The 27,254-nt window shown below is 44.0% G+C and overlaps 1 protein-coding gene across 1 annotated transcript; it reads right to left on the reverse strand.

The window, feature by feature from the left end:
- Nucleotides 1–6,373: 6,373 nt before the first annotated feature.
- On the reverse strand, nucleotides 6,374–27,039 carry AKAP8 (A-kinase anchoring protein 8). The gene is made up of 14 exons (XM_016157734.2): nucleotides 26,920–27,039; nucleotides 24,570–24,608; nucleotides 23,035–23,067; nucleotides 22,248–22,524; nucleotides 21,377–21,860; nucleotides 20,736–20,865; nucleotides 20,447–20,493; nucleotides 19,275–19,308; nucleotides 17,244–17,331; nucleotides 15,171–15,312; nucleotides 14,713–14,806; nucleotides 14,148–14,278; nucleotides 12,959–13,054; nucleotides 6,374–11,493 (listed from the first exon to the last, which is right to left on the reverse strand). Exons 1-14 carry the CDS (start codon nucleotides 26,936–26,938, stop codon nucleotides 10,942–10,944), a joined length of 2,166 nt encoding a protein of 721 aa, XP_016013220.2. The 5' UTR covers nucleotides 26,939–27,039; the 3' UTR covers nucleotides 6,374–10,941.
- Nucleotides 27,040–27,254: the final 215 nt, after the last annotated feature.

Genomic DNA, 27,254 nt, shown 5'->3' on the forward strand with positions numbered 1-27,254 from the left:
CAGAACAAACAGCCCTGCCGCCGCCGCCAGCGCACTGACGTCACCGCGCACGTTGCGCGCGCGGCTCCGCGCCGCTGCCGCCCGGCGTGCACGCCCCCTAGATTGCACCCGAGCGAGCAAGTCCCGGAGTGCCTGCGGCCGCCAGGTAACTGTACGGGGTGGGGCCGCGGCGGCCAGCAGACCTAGCGAGGGAACTGTTCAAACGGAGGGAAGTGACCCCGCAGACTGAGAGAGGACCCCTCAGCACCCGCTCAGACTGAGGGAGAGGACAGGGTAATCAAGGCTGCCTGAAGGGAGAGATCTGAAGGCAGAGAGAGACATCCAAAACTTAAGGGTCCGATGATCGATCCTCAAAGAGAGGAAGGCTGGTGAGGAAAGACCCCAAACACAGATGACAGAGGCCGAGGAGAGACACCTGTCTGAGTGAGGCCTCCCCTGGTGGAAGGAGTGGCGGAGTGCTGAGCCGCTAAACCGAGAGACCTGCGATGCAGGCGCCGGCGCTGGGGTTGGAAAAAGGGATGAGGAGACTGTCAGCAAGGCCGATGTGGCATCTTTCCAGGCTAGCCACTGCTAAATGTCAAGACTGGAAGATGCTAAACTCCAGACCTAGAGCACTCTTTCTCCAGTTGTCCCTCAGCTGACCTCCTTCTCGTCCTTAAAATTCAAACCGCAAATCAGCTCCATAAAACGAGGAGAGTAAGCTTAGATCACTTGCAGTTTAAAATGATTCTATGAAATTGTTCAAAGGGGAAACATAACTTCCTTTTCCTTTTGCCCTTATCGTCACTCGTAGCATTTTTTTTTGTCTCATCTTTTAAAAATAGCAGACTCAGGTTATTTAAAAAATTCTAAGTAATGAAAAAATGTCCTGATAGCCCCTTTTATAGTATTTTGATACACTAGAATAGCAGTCAATAGTTTTGTCTCTATTGTGGTGTTTGCTTACTCTTCACCAAGAGCAATCATAAATCACTAATGAGTCCTGGACACAGTTGACTTAATTTTACCCTTTATTTTAACAAAGCATTGAGGTAAATTATTAAGTGCAAGAAATAAAGGCAGTGATGTTAATTGGTTCATTAGTAAGCTTCCTTCTCTGTATTATATAGAATATTGAAACTCGTGAATATCTTCTGGCTCCTAATTTTGCATGCTCTGCAATGTGCAGATGATAGGAAATGGAAAAAGTATAGGAAGGTGCATGGGGCCAAGTGAACATGGGATAACAACTCTTTTTTTAAGGAAACCAGAATGTATCCATTTTAAGATGCCCTTTCCACAGTTATCTTGTTGCATTATCCACTTAATTTATTGTTGCTGCAGATAATAAATGTCTTTGGAAGTAATTTAGAGCTACAGGTATTAAGCAAGTTACATAATAAAAATCTTTCCTTTGACTGGAGTTACACTTCATTTTAGACAAAACCATAATATCTACATTGATTTAATTGCTTGACCCAATTGGAGGGCTTTTGGCTTTTTCTAGAAGTCATATCCAACCTGAAGAGAATATGTAAGCTGTAAAGGGAATTCCAAAATTGTCTCCAAACATCTTTTAGGACAACAATGTCTCATTCTTTATGTCTTCCATAGTACATAGCCTAACTCCTCACAGATAGTTCAAACTCAGAAAATGTTTATCTGGTTGAATCAGTTTAATGGTCTCATTACTTAATGGTTCACATTTAGAATAAGCTGTGTTTTACTTTCTTTTGTTATTACTGTTTGCAATACTAAAACCCAGAAGAGATTAATAAAAATATTAAGTAATGAAACCTGAAATAGCACCTAATATAATTCTGGCTGGCATAATTTCTTTTTAATACAGTAATAAATGAAACCATTTTAATTGAAAAATACAAAAGAATATAGAAGAAAAATAAAGAATCACCCCCTTCCCCTCCCCAACCATAGCAACCGCTGTTAACACTTTGATGTGTTTATACCTGTACTATCTGATAGCCACTGGCTACATGTGATTACCGAGTGCTTAAAATGTAGCTGGCCCAAATTGAAATGTGCTACAGGTGTAAAACACTTTGTATGTCAAAGATTTAGTATGAAAAATATGTAAAATATCTTGTTACTTTTTATATTATGTGTTGAATTTTTTTATATATTGGGTTTAATAAAATATATTATTAAATTTAATTTTAACCTGTTTCACTTTTTTTAATGTGGCTCCTAGAAAATATGTAATTACATATATGGTTTGCAATATATTTCTATTGGGCAGTACTGGTCCAGTCTTTGGTCTATGTAACAATATCTATCTACATATAGAAATAGTTGTGTTATAAAACAAAGAGATCATTCTATACCTATTAATTTGTAACATGCTTTTTTCCATATAATACATTTTGGAAGTCATTCCACATGGATATTTGGAGATCTGCCTAATTAAGAGACAACTTGGAGATAATATATAGTATGTTATCTGGTATGGGTCCATAATTTATTTCACTAGTCTCCTATTATGTACATTTATTTCATTTCTGGTTTTTCCATCCTAATAATCTGTATTACAATGAACATTTTTATAATTTTTCATACTTGTCATAATTTTTTCAAGTTAAATTATGTAGTGTTTTCTTAAAAGCAAGGATAAATCTATATAGCATGATCAACTTTGGAAAAGCTAGAGGTGTTTGATTTGTCATGGCCGGAATCCATGCCCACTTTCCAATGAGAATTTGCAATTTATAGTTTGATCCAAGAGATGCTGACTCACCTAAGATCACACATTTACACAGTTTAAAACTCAGATCTCCTGACTCCAAGAAGACTGCCCAATAGCTTTCCTATAGCCTAGGAATTGACAAAATTTTTTCTATGAAGAGCCAGGTAGTCAATATTTTAGGCTTTGTGGACCATACGGTTTCTATAACATTGCTAACCTCTTAGCTCTGCCACTGTAGCACGAAGCAGCCATAGTTACTATGTAAACAGATAGGTGTGGCTGTGTTCTAGTAAAATTTTATGGATACTAAAATTAAAATTTCACATGTTTCAGGAATCACAAAATATTATTCTTTTGTTTTTTTTCAATCTTTTAAAAATATAAAAACCATTCTTAGACTGTATAGAAACAGAGGTCTAGATTTGTCCCTTAAGTAGTTCACTGATTTCTGCTCTAGACTCTGAAGTCTAGAGAAATGGAAATGTTTTTCCTATTATAGAGAAGCTATTTTGCTTAAAAATTTTAATAGATTTTTCTCTTAAAAAATTTTTTTTGACTCCTATAGCATCTGGTCTTACTATGTGGTCTCCCATCCAAGTACTAAACAGGCCTGACCCTGCTTATCTTCCGGGATCAAATGGGTATGTATGTGCCTGATCAGGGTGGCATGGCTATAGACAAAAAATTTTAATAGATTTTTAAAGTTTTAGGTTTATATTAAAATTTAGTGGAAAGTACAGAATTTCCATATACTCCCTCGCTTCACCTGTCCCACTTCCCCCATTATTAACATCTTGCATAGCATGGTACATTTGTTACGGTTGATGAGCCAATATTGATATATTATTAACTGAACTCCATAGTTTACATTAGAGTTCACTGTGTTATACATTCTCTGGGCGTTGACAAATGTATAATGATATGTATCCACCATTATGTGTATCAATTTTTAACCCATAAACTAGCTACAAACAAAAATAAGCTTCATAGTAAAGCATTACAATTCTGCCAGCCACAAATAGATACAAGACAGTCCTAAGGGCCATTTTAGTCACTGCTAAATTAATTTGTATTTTGCTATGTTTTGCCTAATTTGAAGTGTTTTACAAACATCATTCACTGTCACACTCAAAATGAGATTGCTGGAAGACCTAGTGAAAGATAGGATGAAGAGCCACACAATTGCAATTGAGAAAAAAAAAGGTGATTTTAAAAAGTTTCAAAATGGAAAGAAAATACAAATGTTGCACATGAGATAAAGGCTCAAGAGGAAGGAGTGTAGAGGTCAAAGAAGGAATGATAGTGGAAGCTCACATATGCTGCTTGTTGTTTGGTTCAGTCATTTTAGGGAACATTTTGACGTTTTCTGGGTGAAGTTTGAATGTCTGCATACTCTGGCTCACTAATCCAATCCCACAGAAACTCTTGCTGACATACTTAAGGAGGTTCAGCATAGCACTGTTCCTAAGAGCCTCCACATAAAACCACCCAAATGTCCCTTGATGGCAGAACAAATGTAACATAATGAAAGTGAACAAACCACAGCCACACGCAACAGAGGTGACTCTTACAAACAATAGGAAACCAAAGAAGCAAGGCATATGTGTTTGTGTTATATTGTGATTGTCCCTTTTTGATGCAGACAAAAATAGATTGAAGTTTTAGGGAAGTAAAACTACAAAGAAAGATAACCAATTACCACTGATTACTTGAAAGAGGGATTAGGAAGGGATGAGGGGAGGTGGTGGGGGTGGCCTGTTTCTGAGGTATATCAGTAGTCTGGTTTCTTTCCCCCAAAATTTGTATTTTAAGTGTACAGTATTAACTAGCAGCACAGTGTTGTACAGCAAGCAGGTCTCGAACTTTTTTCATCTTACGTGACAAAGCTCTTCTGTTTCTTAATCGTGCATTAGCTTTGTCATTGTTCACTCTGCTATGCTTCATGAATACTTTTGTTATATTTCAATGTTTGAAGAAAAAAAGAATGAATCATTTATATAAAGAAAACTGTGCCTAAGAGAGAAGTGAATAGAAAAGGCTAATGAACTCGTAATGGACAAAATTCTGAATGTATGCCTAGGAAACGAGCAGCATTACAAGATAGTTTAAGACTCACAGAAGGCTCGTGATTTGAAAGCTTAGAGGTTAAGCATGGTGAAAAATGTTGCTGATAAAATGAGCCACTAATAATCTCACAGGTTTAAGGCCTTGTGGAATCATCACAGCATCAGAATGAGTGACTATGGTCCAAGTGAGGTTTCTTCAGCTGCTAAAAAATTCTGTGGCATTGGCTAAATAGGTAAGGGTTTCTTGTTTTGATAGATATAGAAGGATGCCTGACAGAACTTATTTCAGCAAGGACCCCATGAGTAGACCCATTTTAAAGTTTGGTTTAAATATATAACAGGATTGAAGGCTTAAATCTCTGTTATCCCTTTCATCAAGACAAATAGGCTGATTAAACAGGCTCTTGGACTCTGATATGTTTATAAGAAGAGTATATCTAAATTTATACTAGTATAGTGTGGTAGGCAGCTTTCAAAAATGACCCCAAAAGAACATTACCTTCTGGTATTCAAACAATTCTGTAATCTCCCCTTGAATGTAGGCTGGACCTAGTGACTTGCTGCTGATGAAAAAGTGATGTCACTTTCCTAATTAGGTTATAAAAGACTGTGACTTTAATCTAGCTGGATGCTGCCTTCTCAGCTTGCACATTTTAATAAAGCAAGCTGCTGTGAAGGAGAGACTCATATGGCAAGAAACTGAGGGCGGCTTACAGTGAATAGCCAGCAAGGAACTAAAGCCCTCAGCCTAACAGCTGCAAGGAACTAAGTTCTGCCAACAACCACATAAGCAACATTGAAAGTAGATCCTTCCATAGTCATGCCTTCAGATGAGACCACATCCTCGACCAATACTTTGATTACAGACTTGTAATTCCAACTAAGGACCCAGCTAAGCCACACCTGAAACTGTGAAATAATGTGTTTTTATTTTAAGCTACTAACTTTTGGAATAATTTGTTAAGCAACAATAGATAATACATCCTGGGACCAAATATCCCCTTTCCCTAGGAAAGACATATTTCAGCTTTATTGGGGTTGACGAATAGAGACAAGCAAGTTCTTCCTTCTCCGAGACCGTTCCCTTAGTTTTCTCTAGTTTTGCCACTGCTGATGTAGACATAGTGTATTTTAAACACTGAGGAAAACTGTTGTAGTCTTAGTACGTTTGAAACAATCGGTACTGTCATTCTCATTGTCTTCCGATGGGAAGGAGTTAGGAACTTATGTCTCTCTAAGGAGGCTATAGTTTTCCTTATGGGAACCATTGTAGTAGACAATTTACACATTCCGATACCCTGAAGTTAGTCACTGGCTCTTGAGGGTTCTCTCTAAAGAGGAATCCTTTCAGAGAATTTCATGGCAGCAAATACGGAAAATTTGTGGTGCATTTTGTGAGCTACCTTCACTCCTATTTAGAGAACTGCTCTCAAATCTTTGTTAAGCATCCAAGAAGCTAAAAACCCCAGGCATTTCCTATGAGGCAGGTTGAGGATTTGTCCTGAGTTTCTTTGGGCAGGTTATTAAGCAAAGACATGATTCATATACCCACAATACCTGGGCTTTGCAGACACTAAAAACCCAACTTGTTGACCCGTGACTCATAAATTTAGATCCCCAAAGGAGATTTTATGTACTTTATATTCTTTATTCAAAGAATCCAGCTTAAATGGATTGGCTGGAATTAGAGTATTTGCAGGAACTTCAACAAATGGTCTTCCACATAAACTTAATGGATTCACAATTAGGAAAAAGATTACTGAGAATATAAATAACTTTAAAAAGATATGTTACCAAAAATCAACATTGTACTGGAAGTTCTAGCCAGAGCAATCGGGCAAGAAAAAGATATAAAATGCATTCATGTAAGAAAGGAAGTAAAACAATCTGTATTCACAGATGACAAGATCTGATATATGGGAAATCCTAAAGAATCCATCAAAAAACTATCAGCCTATTAAACAAATTCAGCAAAGTTGCAAGATACAAGATCACACAAAAATCATGTATTTTCACATACTAAAAATGAACAATCTGAAAATGAAATTAATAAAACCATTTCATTTACAATAGCATCAAAAAGAATAAAATACTTAGGAATAAATTTAATAGAAGTACATACGTTTCAGCAGAAATGCCAAAACACTATAAAACACTGCTTTAAAAAGTTAAAGACCTAAATAAATGGAAAGACATCTGTGGTCATGAATTGGAATATTGTATCTTAATACTATATAGATGGCAGTATTCTCTAAACTGATCTATAGATTCAACATAATTCCTACTTGAATACCAGCTGACTTCTTTGTAGAAATTGATAAGCTGTCCCTAAAATTAACATGAAAAATCAAGGGGTCCAGAATAACCAAAACAATCTTGAAAAAGAGGAACAAAGTTGGAGGATTCACATGTCCCAATTCCAAATCTTACCACAAAGCTACAATGTGGCATAACCACAGATCTATAGAATAGAGTAAAATTGAGAGTCCAGAAATAAATTCATGTAGCTGTGGCCAAATGACTTGACAAGGCTGCCATAGCTATTCAACGGGGAAAGAATAGTCTCTTTAACGACTGGATATTCATGTGAAACAGAATCAAGTTAGAACTTTACCTCATACTACATACAGAAATTAACTTAAAATGGATCATAACCCTAAATGAGTTAAAACTATAAAACTCTTAAAATGTAGGGGTAAATCTTCATGACCTTCGATTTAGCAATTTCTTATGATACCAAAAGTGCAAGCAACAATAAACTGGATTTGATCAAAAACAAATGTTTTGCATCACAGAGCACTATCAAGAGAGAAAACAGCCCACAGAATTTTTGAAAATTTGCACATCACATCTGATAAGTGTCTAGTAATCTAAAATATAAAGAACTCCTGCAACTTAACAAAAAGACTACCTCATTAAAAAGCAAAGAACTTGAATAGACATTTCTCCAAAAATAAATGACCAACAAGCACCTGAAGGGATGGATGGCCAACATTATTAGTCATTAGGGAAATGCAAATCAAAACCACAATGAGATACCACTTAACACCCACTAGGATGGCCAGAGTCAAAAAAAATGGAAAATAAGTTGTTGGTAACGATGTGGAGAAATTGAAACCTTGTGCATTACTGATGGGAATGTAAAATGGTTATGGAAAAGTTTGGTGGTTCCTCAAAAATTTAAACAATTACCATCAGACCCAATAATTTCACTCGCAGGTATATACCCCAAAGAACTGGAAACAGGTACTCACATACTTGTTCAAGAATGTTCCTAGCAGCACTATTACAATAGTCAAAAGGCAGAAACAACTCAAATGTCCATTATTGGACAACTGAATAAACAAATGTACTATATACATACAATGGTATTACTTATTATTCAGCCATAAAAAGGAATGAAGTGCTGATACAGGTTACAACACGGAGGAACTTCAAAAACTTATGCTTAGTGAAAGAAACCAGGCTGAAAAGATCATGTATTATATTGTTCCCTTTACACCAAATATCCAGAATAAATCCAGAGACAAAAAGCAGGTTTGTGGTTGTCAGGAGGTGGGAAGAGAGGAATAGAGAGTTACTAATTGGGAAGGATTTCCTTTTACAGTGAGGAAAATGTCTTGGACCAATGATGGGGCTGCACAACATTGAGTGTACCAAATGTCACTGCATTGTCCACTTAAAAATGGTTAATGGCTCATTTTATGTGAATTTCTTTTTTAAAAATGTTGAGCTTAGAGAACCCCTTTTTCAATAGTGTCAAGTGTTTACCTCCAATAGCCATCCCTGTGAAAGTGGATCTATTGCCCCTCAAACCGAATTCTAATTTCTCACCTATACAAAGTGTACACTCACCAAATAGTATTTTGGAGGATGTACATAAACTGTGTCTGATTACAGAAAACCAAGTAACCTGTAATCTTCAGTGTCCTTGTATAAGATGAAGTGGCCCAATACTTTCTCAATTATCAGAGTCATCGGTGTTAAATCAGTGCAAAGCCACACCCATAGGTTTTATCCATGCCCATATTTTTATTAAGCCCTCCAAAGCAGCTACTGTAAAAAAATAAAATGCTGAAAGGCTATTCTACTTGTTAGTTCTAAAGTTCTTCTTGAACTTTACTGTACCAGTCTAATCACTACAGGCCACACTTCTGGTGAGCAAGGACCATTTTCAGCCAAATTATCAGGCAGTAGAAATGACTTATAGTCCAAAATCCAATTTTGGATCTATTAATACTAATGATATATACTCTTAAATGAGCACTTTGCTCATGACATTGTATTGTTTCCCCTTAGCAATTGTATTTTCATAAAAAAACAATGAAATCACACAGGTCTGCAATATGATTACATGAATTAGGCTGCTATTCTTAAAAAACTTTTTTTTTTGCTTGGGAAAAACAGATTGCCAGGTTTGCTGAACCTGTTTTGTAAATAATAAAGGTACTCTATGGAAAGTTCATGGCCACTGGTATCTCACAGACCTGTGTAATTTGGGTATCCCCACATCTTTGATGTGTGACCCTGAAAATTCCTCGACCTCCCCTTTAGGTTTCTCCTCTATAATTGGGAAATAACTGATATTAGTTCCCACTGAGGAATCTTGCAATTTATTTCTGTCATCTCAGGAAATACAAAGGCATCCCTTTGTGCAACCCAAGTAGTTACTTCCCATCTTGGGGAATGATAGCCTGGTTCAATGCACCTTTAGGAATAAAATGATTTGTGTCATTTCACACCAGATGGGGGGTGAAAGAGCCTCTCCTGAAATTTAGATAGATTTAATGACAGCCCTTGGATTACTTTTACAAGAAAAACAACAAGAAGCAATTTCAAAGTTATCTTTTTTCAGATTATTGACGTTCAATGCCATCGACATTTTGACTCAAGAGAACAAGCTTTAAAGGGCATGCTCAACCTGTGACTAAGCCACATCTATGCACTATTAAGGAATGATGAGCAGAAACAATTCAAAGGCACCACTTTCTTGCTTATCGAAGTTTATTTTTTAGTTCTAACAATTGACTTTCTTCATAAATATTGACCTCACATCTCCAATAAGGCTCCCATGAATTAGTATCTAGTACATAGTAGATGCTTATCAAATATTTTTACTACTTCTTTTTAAATCATTTCCCACTGGCCAATGCTTCCCCAAATGTGACGTTTCAAAGGTCTTCAGGGAAACAGACCCAGCAATATTATTTCAAAAGAGAGGGATCTTCCAATTCTTTTGATTATGTGAATGTATAACTGGTGCTTGCTACACTTTAACACATGCTAGCTTTCCTTTTTCATAGATTCAGAAACCTCCAAAGGAACAGTATTTATCTAAAATGAAATGTTCATTACATTTATTTTTTTACAGATAGCATCTATGGCAATTTATACTGGTTTTCCACTCATGGGAATGATATCGAGTTTTGTTTTTAAATATATTTAAGAGGAAATAACTCAATTTGAAGAAAAAAAACCCTGAAGTAATGCAGAGATGGAACAAAAATGAGGTAAAAAAAATTGTGAAGGTGGTTCACCAAGGACTAAAGATTGGGGAACATGCCCTAAGCAAAAAGTATCCTCATTTTTGAGGGGCAAGTGGGTGTGCTTCCCATGGTACAGATCTCTCAGATTCATCAGGTCTTTGAGAGTTCACTGATGTGACAAAACTAACATCATATATTAACAAGATTCTGCTACATCTTGTGAGGATCACACACCATTCAGTGGGTTACAAAAGCAGAGTCAAAAAACTGATGCCAAAGCAAATTCTTGAAATCTAAAAACAATCTTTATAAAGCAAGATATATCCTAGTAATGAGCTGCTCCCAGACAAAAAAAAAAAAAAAAAAAAAAAAGGGCATCCAACCAGTGGCTGTATTTAACAAGCAAAGTATCATCGAAATCTAATTACCCAACTTTTATTATTCCAACTGCAGTGCAGAGAGGTCACAGCTGCTTGGGGGTGGGGGGTGGGGGGAATGTACAACTTCTGCAACCTTCAAACTGAGGCAGAAAGCCACCCAACTCTCTAAGACAACCCTGTGAGGTACACTTTTCTGAAAGAAATGGCTAGGTCTCTTCACCAAAATAAGTTTTCAGAATATTCCAGTAACATATACCCTAGTATTGTTTACAAACCAAAGAAAGGGCAATGCATCATATAACATAGCCCTTGAAACAGGGAGAGGATGATCATTCTGTGGGAATAACATCTTTGGACTCCACATCAGTCTGTTCTACTTCGGCTTCCATGGCCGCTGGGGCAGGAGCAGTGACTGTTACAGCACTTTCTGCCTCTGTTATACTTTTGGCCTCGGCATCTTCACCTCCAGCCTCAGCAGCTTCACCTCCAGCCTCTGCAGCTTCACCTCCAGCCTCTGCAGCTTCACCTCCAGCCTTGGCGGCCTCACTTCCCGACAGGGCAGTGTCACCTCCAGCCTCTGCTACAGCATTACCTTTCTCAGATGCCATTCCATGAGGTGTCTTTGCTTCCAGTAGCTTTTCAGGATGGGGACCACTAACAACCTCTGCCGCGTCCATAGGGCCTTCCCCTTTGGCCAACATTTCACTACTTTCTGTAGTGGGCACTCCTTCCCCTTCTACTGCCCTCACTGCTGCTGTAATCACCTCAGCTAAGACTTCTGCAGCTACCTCCTCAGGTGTCTCTTCCTTCTCCTCACCTCCTAAATTGTCATCTCCTTCGATTTCTGGATCAACGGCTTCGCTGGTGAAAGGGTCTTCACCCTGGTCAAAAAGAAACAGAGGTCACAGTCTAATGAACTGTTCAAATAAGAGATGGAACTGGCCCAGGTTGTTGGGAGCTGTTTTAATGATGGGCAGTCAACAAGACAAATACTTTACACTAACTATGCTAGGTGAGTTAATCCTACAGGCTCTCAGAGCCTACGGAGTCAGAAAAGACATCTCAGAGAAGCTTCACCAGAACTATTTTACTCTTTTTATTCAAGCACATAACCATGAGGAAAAGTTAAAAAAAGACCTATCATCCAAACCAAATTAAAAATAAAAAAGAGTCTCATAACAAGAAGTTAAGACTATTTTAAACTATAGTTTCATTTAAGCTCGCAGCCCTGGCATAAGGGTTTATCCCTATTCCACAGAAAAGGAAATGAGACTCAAAGATCAGTAACTTGCCAGAGGTCACACAGCTGTTAAACATCAGTAAGGAGTCAAAGTCAAGTCAGAAGCCAAACTTCTCAGGAGTATATGCTAAAACTGTCTCTAGAAAAAGAAAACTAAATATTACACTATCAGTTTAGGAAATGTGTTTTAAAATTTGGTGATTAGAAGCTTGAGTCTACATCTGACTCCAGAGACTTTAAATCTGTTTAGGCCACAAGGTAAAACACTGATCTGTCATGGTCCTTAAATTGGTTACAGTAAGTCCTCGCTTAATGTCATCGACAAGTTCTGGGAGTTGTGCATAAATGATATCTAACAAAATCAATTTGCCACAGGCTAACTGATATAAACAAGAGTTAAGTTCCTGTGGTATTTCATCAACGCTATAATTAAATGACGTTGAACAAAATGCCATTGAGGGCCTTCAATGGATAGAATGAACTGTCAAAAGTTGAAGTATCTGATAACTGAGAAGAGGGCAAACAAGTCCTAGCCAGGCTGTGCTGGAGCTTAACTACCAGCCTCAAATGTTAGAGTCATGGGGCTGAGCATTTTAGCAAAATGGGCTTCCCAAGGAGAAACCAGGGACTCTTACAACTTCTCTCCAGGGTAACCTCTTTGAGATTTTTATTACTCTGCCCCTGTCACTATGGCTCAGTGGTTGTGACACCTCTGGCTCTTCCCTTCACCTTGATCCTCCATTTCACTGTTGGCTGGCTCTGCCAGCAAAACCTTTTACTTCTTTCACGGACAATTACTACCTTGGGTTTTTTAAAAGCATTTCATTGCCTGCTCAGTATTTTATGGATAGATAAGATTTCTCATGGTAAGAGCCTACACCATTGTTCAGACTAATCAAGCAGAACCACATCCTAGAGTTCCCAGGCAAGCACTGTGTCTCAGGATATCCTGTTGTGGAATTTCCAAACATGACACATTCCAAGATCCCTCACTTCTTCAAAAGACTCAGAAATGTTAAATATTGCACTCGAGATACAATTCCATACTCATAGTTAACCCTCCGTTTCAAAAGCTTTTCCCGTCTACCAGACTCCTAAACACGAACCTTGAGATATTTTTCCAGCATCTTCACTATATGTCTGTTGTTCAGAACACTCTTAGCCACATGGAGACTTGTTTTCTTAAATTGTTCAGCAGCCAACTGCAAAGGAAACCAAATGTGGGCTTTTAATAATGACACATGTTGGAGGAGCAAGAGAATTTATACAGAGATGACTAACATCTTTCTTCAATGAACCAAAACTTAAAGTGCCAGACCAAACTCCAAGAGAGAGAAAGAAGGCACTAACTAGAGATATCAGAACTGACACTGTGAAATGGCACAGAAAAGTCTGATAATCTTCAAGAATAAAAGCACAGATACACCACTGATATCCAGGTACCATGTGCATAAGCAAGGATGAAACGAAAGTATTTGCAGATTAGAAACCTTGTAGGCTAAGTAGGAAAAAAGGGCAAGCTTTTTCTTTTCAACTGAATTATACTGACTTTATTAGTTCAATAAAAAAAAAGTATGAGTGCTCCAAAACAGAGCTTGACCTGCATACAGTAATTCCTTGTTTACTGTATGCTTTTGGCTACTCCTTAATAAAACTGGCAGATGAGCAGGCAGTATTGATACCATTTCATAGTTGGGTAAACTAAGGATGGAGATGTTAAACCAGGGGTCAGCAAGCTACAGCCAGTGGCCCAGTGCAGCCGCACCCATTTATTCACTTAGTATCGTCTGTGGCTGTTTTCACCCATCAATAGCAGACTTGTTGGACAGAGACCCTCTGGCCTGCAAAGCTGAAATGTTTACAGTTTGACCCTTTACAGAAAAATTTACTGACCCTGAACTAAACCTTTAGCCTCTGGCTCCATCAGCTAGTAAGGACCAAATGGGTCCTGAACTCTGGACCCCCTAAGCCACTCTGTTCTGAATGGCCCTCAGCCTCGGCTTATAGGAAAACCAGTTTTTCAGCAAATGAGGAGTTGACTGTGGTTTACAGGAAATAATCTTAAAATAATCTCAGCTACTATATTTAGTCAATTCTAAGCAATACTTTTTCTGACGTTTTAGTAGAAATGGGGATGCACGTTACAATCAATTGATGAAATGACAGACTTGATGGAATATGGCAAGAGCTCCTAAAGATATTAGCATTCCTCAAAAGACACAGAAGGTTCTGAACCCCACCAGCTGGCAGCCTAGGAAGGCTCGCCCTTCCAACCTGCATCAGGAAGGGACTCACCCGGCGGTTGTGATTGTGGTCGACAGAGTGCAGATGCCGCTGGAGGAGCTGGTGCTGTGCAGGGATCAGCATGTCACAAGCCAGGCAGTGAGCAGCCTCGATCTTCTTGAAGAAGTGCTCCTGGCCAATCCCTGTTGATGGAACAACTCAAGTCATGTGGGGCCTGGGACAGCATCCAAGTGATGCAGCCTCCAATAAGACCCACCATTTTCTTCCTGCAAACCTCTCTAGGGATTCAGTTAGGATAGAATCAGAGATAGGCATCACCTGCCTTCCAGCAGGGCGGGGGGGTCAGAATAGCCAGCCTCTACACTACTGTGTTCATTACTTCAACTTTTCTCATCCTTGGGTCCAAAGAGGAAAAAAACTTTGGAGTGCTTTACATCATTCTGGTAAGTTACCTACAGAGCTTCAATCTACATTTTGCCACACTCAAGGGCCTCTTTTCCAAATGCCCCTCCCTGGGTCTTCACGTCACATCCTCAGCAGCCCTGTGCTAGCCATATACGAAGTCATGTGCCTTAGTGCCATGTGGAACAGCACACCCCCCAGAATCACAACTGACCTTTGAAAGGATCTGGTTTTGGTTTTGCGCTTTCCTTCTCCATCAGTTCCTGTCGCCGTTTCTCAATCTTCTTATTCCTATTTACAATGTATTCCTGAAGGGGTTGGGAGACAACACCAAATGAAATCAGGAGAGGGTAACGCATGTGGGTATATCTCAACTGTACCAGAGGTAGCTCATTACGGTAGCTGCAAGGCTTAGTGATTGATGACAGCCTTGTCTCAGCTTCCCTGAGGGTGGGAAGACAGCTATCAGCAGCTTTGTTGGCAAAACTAGTGGGAATGACAATGGCTGGAGCTCTTGATTGTCTCTCTGACACTGGGACTTGAAAAACTGTTATTCTGGAAATAGAATCCTTGAACGAGTTTGGGCCTCTTATTTCCTTTCCCTTCCTGTGACAGATGTGACACCTGTAGAATCATTGGGAAACGATGTGACAGAGGCCAAGTGTGACTTACCTGGAGGAATTCCACAGTCTTGTCAGGTAGTTTGGTACTTATAAACCGCAATGTCTCTTTGTGAAATTTACTTTGCAGATGCTTCTGGATTTCTTCATCTTCAAAGCTACGAAACTTGCACACAGAACAAGCAAACTGAATCCTGGAGAAGATAGACGAAAATAAGCAGTGATGCAGGAGTAACTGGTTCATCTCTGCTTAGAACTGAAACGGAAATAAAAAAGTAATTTCTGAACCAAGACTTCTGACTTCTTTGAGTAGCAATTGTCTCGTTTCCCCACCTTAAGAATGAGCGTACAACCTCAAAGTATTTCAGGAAGATGATTCATGCAGCAATTCACTACCATACCAGTGTTTCTGGTCCAAAGGTCCCCAACAGGACACCCTAAGGTGGAGACTATCCAGAATTCCCTCAGCCTCCAGCCACTATTCTGGGGGCACAATACCCAACATCACAACTTCTCAGATGTGTTTCTTTTGCATCTACCAGTATGATGCAAGGCAAGTCCATTTTATATTACAGAGGATTTCCCAAAGAACTCACACAATTCAAAACTCATAACCTAAGATCAATTCTCCTACGGGACTCAATGTAAACAGGTCACATTAAATTCCATGGATAAAAACAGGTTTCTTTGTCACATGGTTTTGAATGCAATTACGCTATAAAGTGAGAGCAGAGTGGCCTAAAGACCCCCACAGTGGAGTGCTGCTTCCCTTGGCTGTGCCAAGGAGCTTCTGGACCTTCTGGAATAAGGGTGCAGGCCCCACAGCACTCAGGACTCCTCCTCTGCCAACTAAGAGTTCTACCAGCCCCCAGCGCTTGGCTCTGGATCTCTGGACAAGCACCACAAGTTTCTGTAGACACTCCCGACAGACAAGTGAAGAGAAATTGCATCCAGACCCTAGGTGCAGGACTGTCGGGAAGCTACTGAAGAAATGTAGGGCTTATGCACCCCAGTTGCCTCTTCACCTCCCCTGTGATAATGGTTCCAAGTCTCTCTGAAGATCCTCAGTCACTAGGTCAAAGTCTAAAGATTCTGTTAAAAAATGACATCTGCTCCCATGTGGCATGGATAGAGATTGATTCTAGCCATCACTTAACTCTTCTGCTTAACAAGGGTTTCGATGAATTTCTGTTAACACTTAGAAGCTCCTACTTTTCAGTTCCTGGCTTTCTTGCCTCTTTAGCCTTTTTGCTGACATTCTTTGAACAAGAAAACCACTACACCATGGGAGCCAAAAGAGCAAGGAATACCCAAGTCAGAGAGAATCTATGCATAGAAGAACAGCTCTGCATGGTTAAAGCCTTGGCAACCAAGTGCTCCCACAGCCACCGGTGGTCTATGTTTCTAGTCAGCAGCCACTTAATCACTGAATAGGGAGAGGCAGCCAATGTGGTCACACCAACATCCTTTGGGCTTTGTGCTTTTGTACTTTTTTTTTTCTATTTAAAGACAATCTTGGGGGGGAGGCTCCATAGTATAGTGGTTAGCACATCTGCTTAAATGCAGAAGATCCTGGGATCGGACCATACCCCGGGTGCACCAGGCACCAGGCCCTGGATGCACGCCCCGAGCATGTGGGAAGAGATGCCCCGCCTTCAGAGATCCAGTTCTTAAGGAGAAACAGCAACATCCATAGGTCAGGGGTGGAAGTGGTGGTAGGGGGGAATTAAAGAGGGAAAAGAACAATAAAGACAATCTTGAAGATAACATCTATACACATGTAATTGCTTCTAGTCTGGATTTGGACAAGGCACCCGAGTACCTCCTTAGCAACTCTGCTGAATGAAGATCACTTGTCTGAGATGACAGACACAAGCCAGAGAACGAAGGAACTCCCCACAGGCCTGCAGGAAGTCAACAGAGCCCTCTGCAGGGCACATGGACCCACCAGCAAGAAGGTGATTCCACGTCTCAAGTTTTGTCTCCTACCGCTCTGACTAGAATATCCTCGCAGACACCTGGAGTCAGCTCAAACCAGGCTCCCCCTGAACTGTAGAATAAAGCAGATGAGCTCCGCAGAGCCTTGACAATGCCCAGGTCCAGCCAACCTCTCCTGCCTTCTCACCTGTCAGCTGCTCGATCTCGCATCCTGTCTCTCCTCCTTTGCTTCTCCCTTCTTTTCTTCATTTCATCATCCTCATCATCCTTCTCTCCTGCAACAGAGAAGTCCCTTCAAGACCCTCTGCAGAGCCCCCAAAAGGAACTGAGCACCAAGGCCTTGATAGGGCTGCAGCTCGGCCACTGCACCCTGTACCCTGCCGCTGCCTCCACGCACGACAGGGTCAGGACACCCTGAGGAACCAAGGGGCTGTCAGAGGCTCCCAACAAGGATGGGCCTTTGATAAGCACCCTTGGGAGTTCCTAGGGAAAACAATTCGCTCCCCCCATGGCCTGATAAGGGGACATGGGCCAGGGACACGGCCCACCCATCCCACTCATACTATGGCCCACCTGCTCTGTCCTTCCCTACTCTGCTTTTCCAATCCAGTGCCCCGAGTGGGTCTTCTCCCAACATCAGTTAAGAGAGAAGGAGTTCTTCCCAGGTAATGAGGCAGCAGCTGGAAGGCCTCAGAAAATATAGCTGTTCTACCGCCCTCCGTCCCACCTCCAGGTGAACTGTGACGACTGTCCCGTTGGCCTCCTCTGAACTAGGGCCTCAGCAGGTCTGACAGTCCTTGCTGGCCCGAACTCTATCTTCTACTCACAAAAACTGTCACTCTAGGGCTTTCCCAGGGTTACATGGGAAACAGTCCTAGAAAGAAAAGTGGGAAGAGACCCATCGGTCCTCCGTCCGTCCCCTGGGGCCAGCGCAGAAGCTCCTCTGAGAGCTGTGCAGCCCGGCATCCCAGCATGAGGCCAGGCTGGGTCACCGCGGCTCAGGGCCAGGGCCAGACACTGAAATGGTTGGATAAGCATCTGAACTGTAACCCCTACCCCTGATGCCAGTCACGAGACTGTCCCACGAAGATGGCGACCGGCGTGCGCTGCTCAGAAGCCTCTCAAAAGGGCGTGTGGGATTTTTGGCAAGAGGTCACTGCCTGAAACTATTACTGCTGTTTAATAGCAAAGTCATTCCGGGTAGGTAGCAGGACCTGCGCGCAATAAACATGTCACCTTTGCTTTAGCATTTTCCCCGCTGCATGAGCTGCTCAACGCTGTGTGGTCCCATGCTATATAGAACAATTGCTTCAATAAACAGAGTGGGAGGACTTCAGAGGGTTGGCTAAGGCTGAACACCTAAGGGAAGAAAAATCTAAGCCAGGGGCCTTTAGAATTTATAGTAGCAGAGCCACAAGGAGCCAGCCAGTAATTCTTGGGGGAAACTAGCTACAGACGGACCCATGGAAACAGGAAAATAAACAAGTAGCTTCTGGGTAAGCTCAAAGCCATGGCATCTGACTATTTCTCCATGTCCCCAAGAGGTTTAACATGGCTCTGCTCCTCCCTCTGACTTTGAATTCTTAGGTCTCTGGCACTGGAACTGATGAGACCTGCTGAGCAATGACTGCCTCTGGAGGATCTGGGCCAGGTGTACCTGACAGGCCTCCCCCACGCCCCAAGCTCACCACCCAGTGTCTGAATTCTATTCCACACAGTGGCGTGTACTGCAGTTGCCAGTACCCCCACCATAGAGGCTGAGAGCACAGTCCTGGGCTGGCAACTGAGGGAACTGTGGAAAAAATGAAGCTCAGGAGAAAACAGTACAAGGAACTGCCTTGGACAAGGGGGAACAGAGAAGACAGGCTGGAGGACACCTTTCATTTCTTTCTTATGTTTCTGAGACTCCCTTCCCTACCACTGTAAGCTGTTGCTAATACCCAGAGATGAGTTTCCCCCTTTCTCTCCACAGCCTGCATTGAGTGAGGCCAACAGACCTGTTTCCAAGCCAAGTGCTGCTCCAAACACGGGAGCAAAGCCTCGAGGTGAGTGCCACGGCCAAGGCCCACCCAGCGGCCACAGCCCCTCTTCTACCCTGAGCGGCCAGCCCCTCCATCCAGGCCTGACTTGATCAGAAGCCCAGACAAGCTGGGAGCAGTAAGTGCAAAACTGCCAGACAGACACAGGAAAGCTCAAAGGAACACTGGGCAATGCCTACCTCTCTGCCTTCCGGAGTCGAAGAAGTCATCCTCCTGAAAAAGGACACACATGAAGTTGGGCAATGAGCTGGAGATTCCAGATATTCCCATACCAGCCCAGCTCCCTGCCACCACCTTGTGGTCACTGTGCCACCAGAAACCCAGACAATAGGTCAGGACAAGGCCCAGGGCCAGGGGATGGAGCCTGAGTATGTCCTGTCACTACTCCTGGTTGCCTTCTGAAATTCTGTAATGATGACTAACTTGTTTTTGAATTAAAGTCTCTGACCCTTTTTCGGCTCTTTTAAAGCTAAAGAACGACTGCTGACAATGTACACCTGGCACAGCTCTGCACATGGGAATGCCAGGAGCTCATTTGTCAACTGCATGTCATGAATTCCTGATTTTTAAGAGGCTAGTTCCAGCGTTCTTTACTGAAAATGGGTTTTAGCAAGTTTCCCAGCCATTTCTTTATATTTACCAAACTAGTATGGGTAAAAATAATCATCTAACTGAAAATTGAAACAGAATCCATTCCTTAAACATTGAGCTGAAGATTAAATTAGCAATCAGCAGGTACATACACAGAGATTCTCAGACTCAGTCTAAGCAAGCCAGATAGGGTGAGGGTCCTCAGAAAAGCTCAAAGTTCACTGTACCCTCTTCCCTCAAACCACCTGACCATCAGAAGCACCTGGACAAAGCCTTCACATACCCAGATCTCCAGGCCTTGCCCCACACTTGGATCAGGATCAGAATTTGCAGGGGGTAGCAAAGGCTTGCTCCCCAGATCCTTATGCATGGCTGGCTTTAAACAGCAGCTTCCCATGACTGGTTGTAAGAATTAAGGGACATGGATACTGCACAGAACTGGCAGCAAATAAGATTTTAGTGCATGTTTAGAAGACTCAGTCTGCACAGCCACTGCACGTACCATGTGTGTAGCTAGGCCCATCACTAAAAGGACACAGGAATGGATGGGGAGGGGCTGGGAATTTTTTCAGGAAGGGGATGAGTGTTGCAAGTAGAAAACTCTTAAAAACCTAGCTGCAAGGTAGGGTATTAAATCCACTCATGAGGTAGATACGAGTCTACCACTGCAGTTGTTCCCACCTCTGTGAGAGAGAAACTAAAATAAGGAATAAATCCTGCACTAGAGACAAAGAAAGCTGACCAGTGAAGATGGACTTACACCCCTGAAATCTTCATCTCCCGACCGGAAGTCACCAGCTCCATCATCTACCAGACACAAAGGAATAGGGAAAGTCAGCCCCTCAGCAGTTGGCCCACTCCTCTTTAACCCTCCCAAACTCACTGTCCAGAGTGACCGAGCTTGTCATGACTACAGTGGGGACTGTGGGAGCCCAGCTGACACATGGTACCCTTAGGTTTCCACGTGCACACTGTACAGACAGGCAGGAAGAACATCAAGCAACTGACTCATCTTCACCCACCCAGGCCTACCGGTCCCCAGAATGTACCGTTTTCAGAAAAATCTCCTTCGCTGTCAGCCCGGGCCTGTTTGCTGTCTGGCTCATCGTAGATTTGCAACTGCTTCCGTTTCCTGCCCATGCTGTCTGGGCCACAGCGATCAAACCCTCTCCACCTGGGCTACAGACACAAGCACATTCCGATGTACTGTTTATTCGGATCGTTAAGATACCCCAGAGAAATGAAGAACAGAGAGGTTGTCAAGGTCAAAGAACAAAGGCAGATATGGTCTTTAAATTTAGAGAGCAAAAAAAGGTAACACTGTTAAAACCATTCCTCTCCCCAAATTTTATGCTGAAAGAAGCCAGACACAAAAGGCTACATATTACATAACTACATTCATATGAAATGTCCAGAACAGGTAAATCCAGAAACACAGAAAGTAGATTAATGGTTGCCAGCAGCTGGGCAAAGAAAAGGAAATGACTGCTAATAGCAGAAGTTTCTTTCTGGGTTGATGGAAATGTTCTAAAATTAGATGGTTGTAAAGATTGCACAATTCTGTACACTTCTACTAAAACTGAATTGTACACTTAAAAATGAGTGAATCTTAGCCTAAGAATTTTACCTCAATAAAGCTGTTTTTTTAAAAAAAGTAAAGAATGAAGGTTAGAATTCCACAAGGGCTTACCCGATCCCTCATCCGGCTCTGTGACTGGCCGCATCCGTACGGCACAGAGTTTTCATAACTGCCCGCCCCCTGCATGCCCATCATGCCATAGTTGGGGGCCATGGACTGGGAGAAGAGGGAAGGCAGGGGCCTGCTAGGGGAGGGGCCTCCCAGGCCCCGGCCACCTGTGTAGTTCAGCTCACTCCAGGGAGCAGAGAGGGGCTCAGAGGCAGCAGATGGGGGCATGAAGGGTTCGCTTCGCATGAAGGTGCTGGGGTTGCTCCGATCCTGAAAGCGTCCTTGGCCCCGGCCGCGTATGAAGCCATCAAGGGAGCCTCGCTCACGGGTGGGGTCCCTGCAGTCACTGTACTGACTGCCAAAGCCACCATTGCGGTCAGGCCCCACATCAAAGTCATAGTCATAGCTGTAACTGGGGCGGTAGGGATTGTGCTCCGGTAGGCACGGTCTGGAGTCATAGGAATCGAACGACTGGAAGCGGAAGGAACTGCAAAGAAAGCACACCCATCACTATATGCTCTAGACACAACCTCAAAACCTCCTGCAAAGCCGACCTCCCTGGACACAGAACAGTAAAGCAAACCAAACCACCATGTACCTCTCCTACATGCTCACAGGCAAAACAAACCAATACTCCCATCTATATATTGATGAATGAGAGCCTTGAGCCTTTGGCCACAAGAACGGGGAGGCTCTGCTAGGTGCAAAAATAAAAAATAAAAAATCTGGCATAGTTTAGCAATAGTCATCCCCTAAGACTCCCCAATCAGAAAAATAGCAAGTCCTATTATAAAAGCCCAATGCTCCTGGGAGAGCAGGTGCCCACTCCCATCTGCACAGGATTCCCCAGGGAAGGGCCCAGGTCCATAATCACCTCTCCCGGTCCTGCATGCCCTCCCCACCGCTGCTGCTCCCGCCCCTGCCTCCTTCCTTAGACATCATGTCCAAACGCTGGTTGATCTTGGCAATGAGCGAGTCAGTATTGTCGGTGCACGGCTCTGGGCCATAAGAAGCCATATGCATAGCAGGGCCCCCAGCCACCAGGCCATCGCTGGCCTTGGTGGCCTCCCACGAGGCTGGGCCATAACTGTAGGTTGCTCCTGTGGTGACGCTGGTGTTCTGGGCACCATAATAATTGTAGTTTTCATAACCTGCCAGAGAGAGGAAGAGCCAATTCAGCAGATAAGGCCAGGAGGCATATCTAGGATGAGCACCCAGTGCCTATAGAAAAGGAAGAGGATCATGGGACCAAACACTGCTGGCATCACCCACACTGCTCACTCACACTATCTCTATACAGTTCACAAGGGCGGCAGGAGGACAAGAGCGAAGTCTCAACTCTGAGCAGTGGGGTTTTTTGTGCCAATCTTAAGACAGGTTTCCCATCAAAAGCCAGAGGTGACTGAGAGCCAGTAGTGGCAGCTAAGGTTGTAGAAAGGCCTATAATGGAGCTACCGCTCCCAGAACACAACCACAACGCCCTCCCCCCACCTCCTGCAAATTTCCCTCGAGGCCTCCTCAGCACCTCAGGCCAGCCTGCCAAGACTTCAGGAGAGCTGGGAGCAAAGTTGGGAAGGGAGATGGGGTCCCCGAATCCCAGTTCCTCTGTGTGGCTGACCAGAGGCCCTCTTGCCCATCCACGGACTCCCAGAAGGGCCTACCTTGCCAGCTGGCCACACTAGTTCCATATGCACCTTAGAGGAAACAAAAACACGTTAGAGCTTCATTTGCAGAATGAAGGCACCTGAGACACCCTTGCCTCACCTCAATTTTGAAGGACAGTTTACTCTACTATCCACAGGGAGAGGGCTATGGGTGGTTGTGGCAATGCTCCGGGAGGCACCCCTTGGTTGCCTATTGAGGGTAGAAAAGGCTGGGGCTCACCAGCTGTAAAACTCATTTCCTACAGAGCACTCAACTAAGCATAATCAGAGCTTCCTTCCTAGGCAAACCCAATATCCCCATCAGGGCAATGGAAAGGATGTTGTGGCCTTCCCAGGAAGCTCATCCATTGTGGGCCACTGGCCAAGAGGCCAGCATGCCAGGTCTCCAGGCAGAGCCTTTCAAAAGTACCAGCACTTACCATGAGCCAGAGCTAAGGCACTGCTAAAAACATGGAGAATGCATTGGTGGAAAATCATGTCCCCAACTCAACTGAGCAAAGTGACATTGTGTGCCTGAGTAACATGGAAGGTTTCTTCCTGGGAAACTCGGTGATGGGTGGTGAAGTGACCCTGTGCCCCAAAGGTGTCAGGGGCAATTCCCAGGTTTAGGAAACTAAGGAAGCCTTCCTCCCACCCCCTGGAACAGCTGCCACAAAAAACAAAAAACTTTGCAACCAGAGCACATTCTAGTCCTTAGTAGCATGATCTGGACTCCAAAGCAAAACCAGCAAATAGGCCCTGTGCCAAATCTAGCCCATCGCCAGTTGTTGTACAGCCCACAAGCTAAGAATGCGTTTTATATTTTTAAATGGCTGGAGAAAAAAAAAATCCAAAGAATGTTTCATGACATGTGCATTTTGACATGAAACACATCATTTACACATTTATCGAAATTCGTATAATCATACAACAGGATAAATATTAACATAAACTATGGGCTGTAATTAATAACAGTATATTAACATTGCCTTATTAATTGTAACAAACATATTCTACCAATACGATATGTTAACAACAGTGAAAGCTGCAAGAATCAAAGTAGGGTAAACATCTGGAACTCTATAAACTATCTGCTCAACCTTATAAATCTAAAATTACGAAAAGTAAAATCAACTAATGAAAAAATTCCTTGATTTACCCTCGGCTACTTACCTAGAATAAAATAACCAATTGCTAAAACAGACTATTTCATAACTCGTGAAACTTATATGGTATGCAAATATCAGTGTCTTTCAGTAAATACTATTGGCACACAAACATTTCAATTCACTTATAAATTGTCTATGGTAGCTTCTGTACTACAGAGACCACGTAGCCTGCAAAGCTTAAAAAATTTACTATCTGGCCCTTTACAGAAAAGGTTTCCTGGTCCCTGGGTTGGCCCTAGTGCCCCTTATCCCTAACCAGCCTCTCTCCAGGCTACGGTCCACTGTCCCCCAGTGCAGCCTCAGGAATGGCTGTCATGCTGGTGCCTTGGGTTGGGTCAGGGGTTGTAGGAGTCCATGCCTCCCCACAAAGCAGGTCCCATTTACCCTGGGTGTTGGCAGGTCCAGCACTCCATGCCCCATAGCCTGTGAACAGAAAACCTGAGTTAGAATCCTATGTGTTGGAAAGCAGAATACCACAACACTGCCCCCTATATGCCATCCCATAGCTGGCTGATTGCACCATCACACTCCACTGGCCTGATGTCAAAGAGTTTGAAAAAAAGAGGGGAGGGGAATGGGCCTTGGGCCAGCTCTGCCTGTAGCAGGCTGAAGGACCTTGGCCTAAGCCTCAACCAACAGCTGAAGGTGACACAGGTTGAGCTGCCAGCAAGCCCATTATTAGGACAGTTCCATTCCCTGCTTCTTGGCTCTCCAACCAAGCAGCTGTAAGTACCCCATAACTGGAAACCCCACAACTTGGAATTTGGAGACAACTGTGCCTCTCTAGGCCTCACTTCCATGTGGCTTTGAACCCTCCAATGCTTCCCTAGGCTTTAGCCTGGAACTAAGGCATCAGACTGCACAGACGGCCTCTCCAGACCCCCATGACAGCATCTGCCTGGTCCCCTCCCTCTTTGTCTCTATTCCTAGAGCCTGGCAAGGCTGGGCACCGGCAGTCATCCACACTTTCATGAATCAAGAATATAGTATACTTTGTTTCCATTACCTGAACAACTTAAACTACTAACCGAATGCCTAATATGTTCCGACACATCACAGGCACTGTGCACACATTAGCCAGTGTCACCAAATGCCATTCAAGACCAGGAAGCTAAAGCTTAGAGGTTAGAGGACTTGATTCAAAGTTACACTGAAGTTTGTCGCCCGTAGGGTATACCCTGCCAACGCCACACAGTCTTCCACATCTGTGCCAAGAGGCAGAATGCAGTTCTAAAAGCAAGTGACCAGCTGTAGGGGCACTGGTGTAACAAAATGGGACAGACTACTCACATAACCTCACAAGGCTCCTTGAGGTAGGTACTATTTTCCCTTGGTAAAGACTTGAAAGGCTAAGTCACTTGCCCAAGATCATGGAGCTGGGGAATGAGTCAGGGAGCAACTGTCAAGGTTCAACCAGTCCTAGAAAGTCCAGGTGGAAAAGTTACAGGCTTCAGAGAAGCTAGAGCATCTAAACTGAGCATGAAAGGTTCTTAGCAGGTAGGATGTGTGTGCGCGGGAAACCTCTCGAACCTAAGGGTGAGCATGAGGCGGGATTACTGGCTGACCCACTCCACGACCCTAGGAGACACCTCGCATGCACCTCGGGGTCTACTTCTGCAATTCCTATGGCCCGGTCCTATTAACGCTGCCTCCTGTCAAGATGGGCACCTTCTCTAAGAGCTGAAGCCATCCATGATCAGATCAGATCGCCTGCTTCTTGAACCTCATATACCTGGATAGGAATCTGCGTCTGATCAAACCCTACAACCCAGCATATCCCAACGATTTTGCATATCCCAACTGTTCCCTCCAAACTTGGCTACCAACACAAAGCAAAGGCTTCCCAAGAGGCTCTGATTCTCAACACGAAGAGCAGTTTCCCTAAAAAGGTTCGTTCTACCGCAGGCCCTGCAGCCCAAAGGGGGAAAGGGCACATTCTCTCTTTACAGAGTCCCTAACACCTCCGCGCCACCATAAGGGATCGTCTGAAAGATAGCCAGCATCAATCTGCCACTATTTCAGGGCATGTCGAATTTCCAGCTTTGTACAAAGAAAAACTCAGCATCTGACTCATGGTCTCATCCTAGGCTGGCAGGAGCCAGGTCCACCGCACACGCCCCGTGAGACTGAGTCTCAGCGAGAATGAGCCCCGCAGAGGCCGCACGCGGCCCCGCCGCCCTGTAGCGCGGGGCTGGCAGGAAAGGGTTCGACCCTGCGTTGCCCGGAGGCCTACCGAGACCGGCGTTCTGGACAACGTGCACCGCGCAGAGTCCCCCCCCAAGCCCCACAAGTCCTGGGACAGGCCCTCAGCCGGGGAAAAGGGCCTCGCGTCCCACGAGCTCTGGCCTTGGCTCCGCCCCCAGCGCCATTTTGTGGCGTCTTCGGAAGGGTAAGAAGGGTCCCGGAGCGGCGCGTTCGGCAGGGCGGGCGGCCCCACCGGCACCAAGGGGCAAAAACATACCGGACGCCCCAAGGCGCCCCCCAAAGCCCGCCACAGCGTTGGCTCGCTGGGCTCTGCCCAACTCCCCAGGAGCCGTCGGCCAATCGGCACGCAGCACTGGGGGAGAGACGGCGCCGCAGTCCAATGAGCGGCGCGCGCGTGCTCCGGCCACCTCTCGGGACGGCCGAACTGTGGTAACCGCACTCGGGCGTAGGCCCCAGCCCGCGCCCTCTGTGTGGCGTACCCGGGGCAGCGCTTGCTCTCCCCACCCCGCACTGGGCCGCCGGGACTAACCTCCGTAACCCTGCTCCATGTTTTCCGCTCGGCCCGCCAGCAGCCCCCTTTTCCTAGGCTGCCACCGGACGCATGCGTTCAACGAACCTCCCGCCGTCCGCTAATGGAAGACCAGGTGCGTACGTCACTTCTTCCGCGCGCTACCATTGGCTGGCTTTCATGGCGGGCCCGTCCCCGTCGCCACAGAGGGCCTTCCGGTTGCTCGGGCTCCGCGCTCAAAGCATCGTGGGAGGTTGGGTAGGGCCGCGAAGCCTCAGTACGCGCAGGCGCACTTCTCCCCGCTGCCGGAGGGCGCGCACCCCCACCCCTGACCGGCGTCTTGGCTCCCGCAACGG

The sequence above is a fragment of the Rousettus aegyptiacus genome, unplaced genomic scaffold, assembly GCF_014176215.1.
Source record: "Rousettus aegyptiacus isolate mRouAeg1 unplaced genomic scaffold, mRouAeg1.p scaffold_m13_p_16, whole genome shotgun sequence".
In the NCBI taxonomy this organism is placed as follows: domain Eukaryota; kingdom Metazoa; phylum Chordata; class Mammalia; order Chiroptera; family Pteropodidae; genus Rousettus; species Rousettus aegyptiacus.

Coding starts and splice junctions, on each gene's coding strand:
- AKAP8 (XM_016157734.2), bottom strand. Junction 23,068..24,569: donor TGGACCTGCCAACACCCAGG/GTAAATGGGACC, acceptor GTTTCCTCTAAG/GTGCATATGGAACTAGTGTG. Junction 17,332..19,274: donor CGACTCCGGAAGGCAGAGAG/GTAGGCATTGCC, acceptor TCTCTGTTGCAG/GAGAGAAGGATGATGAGGAT.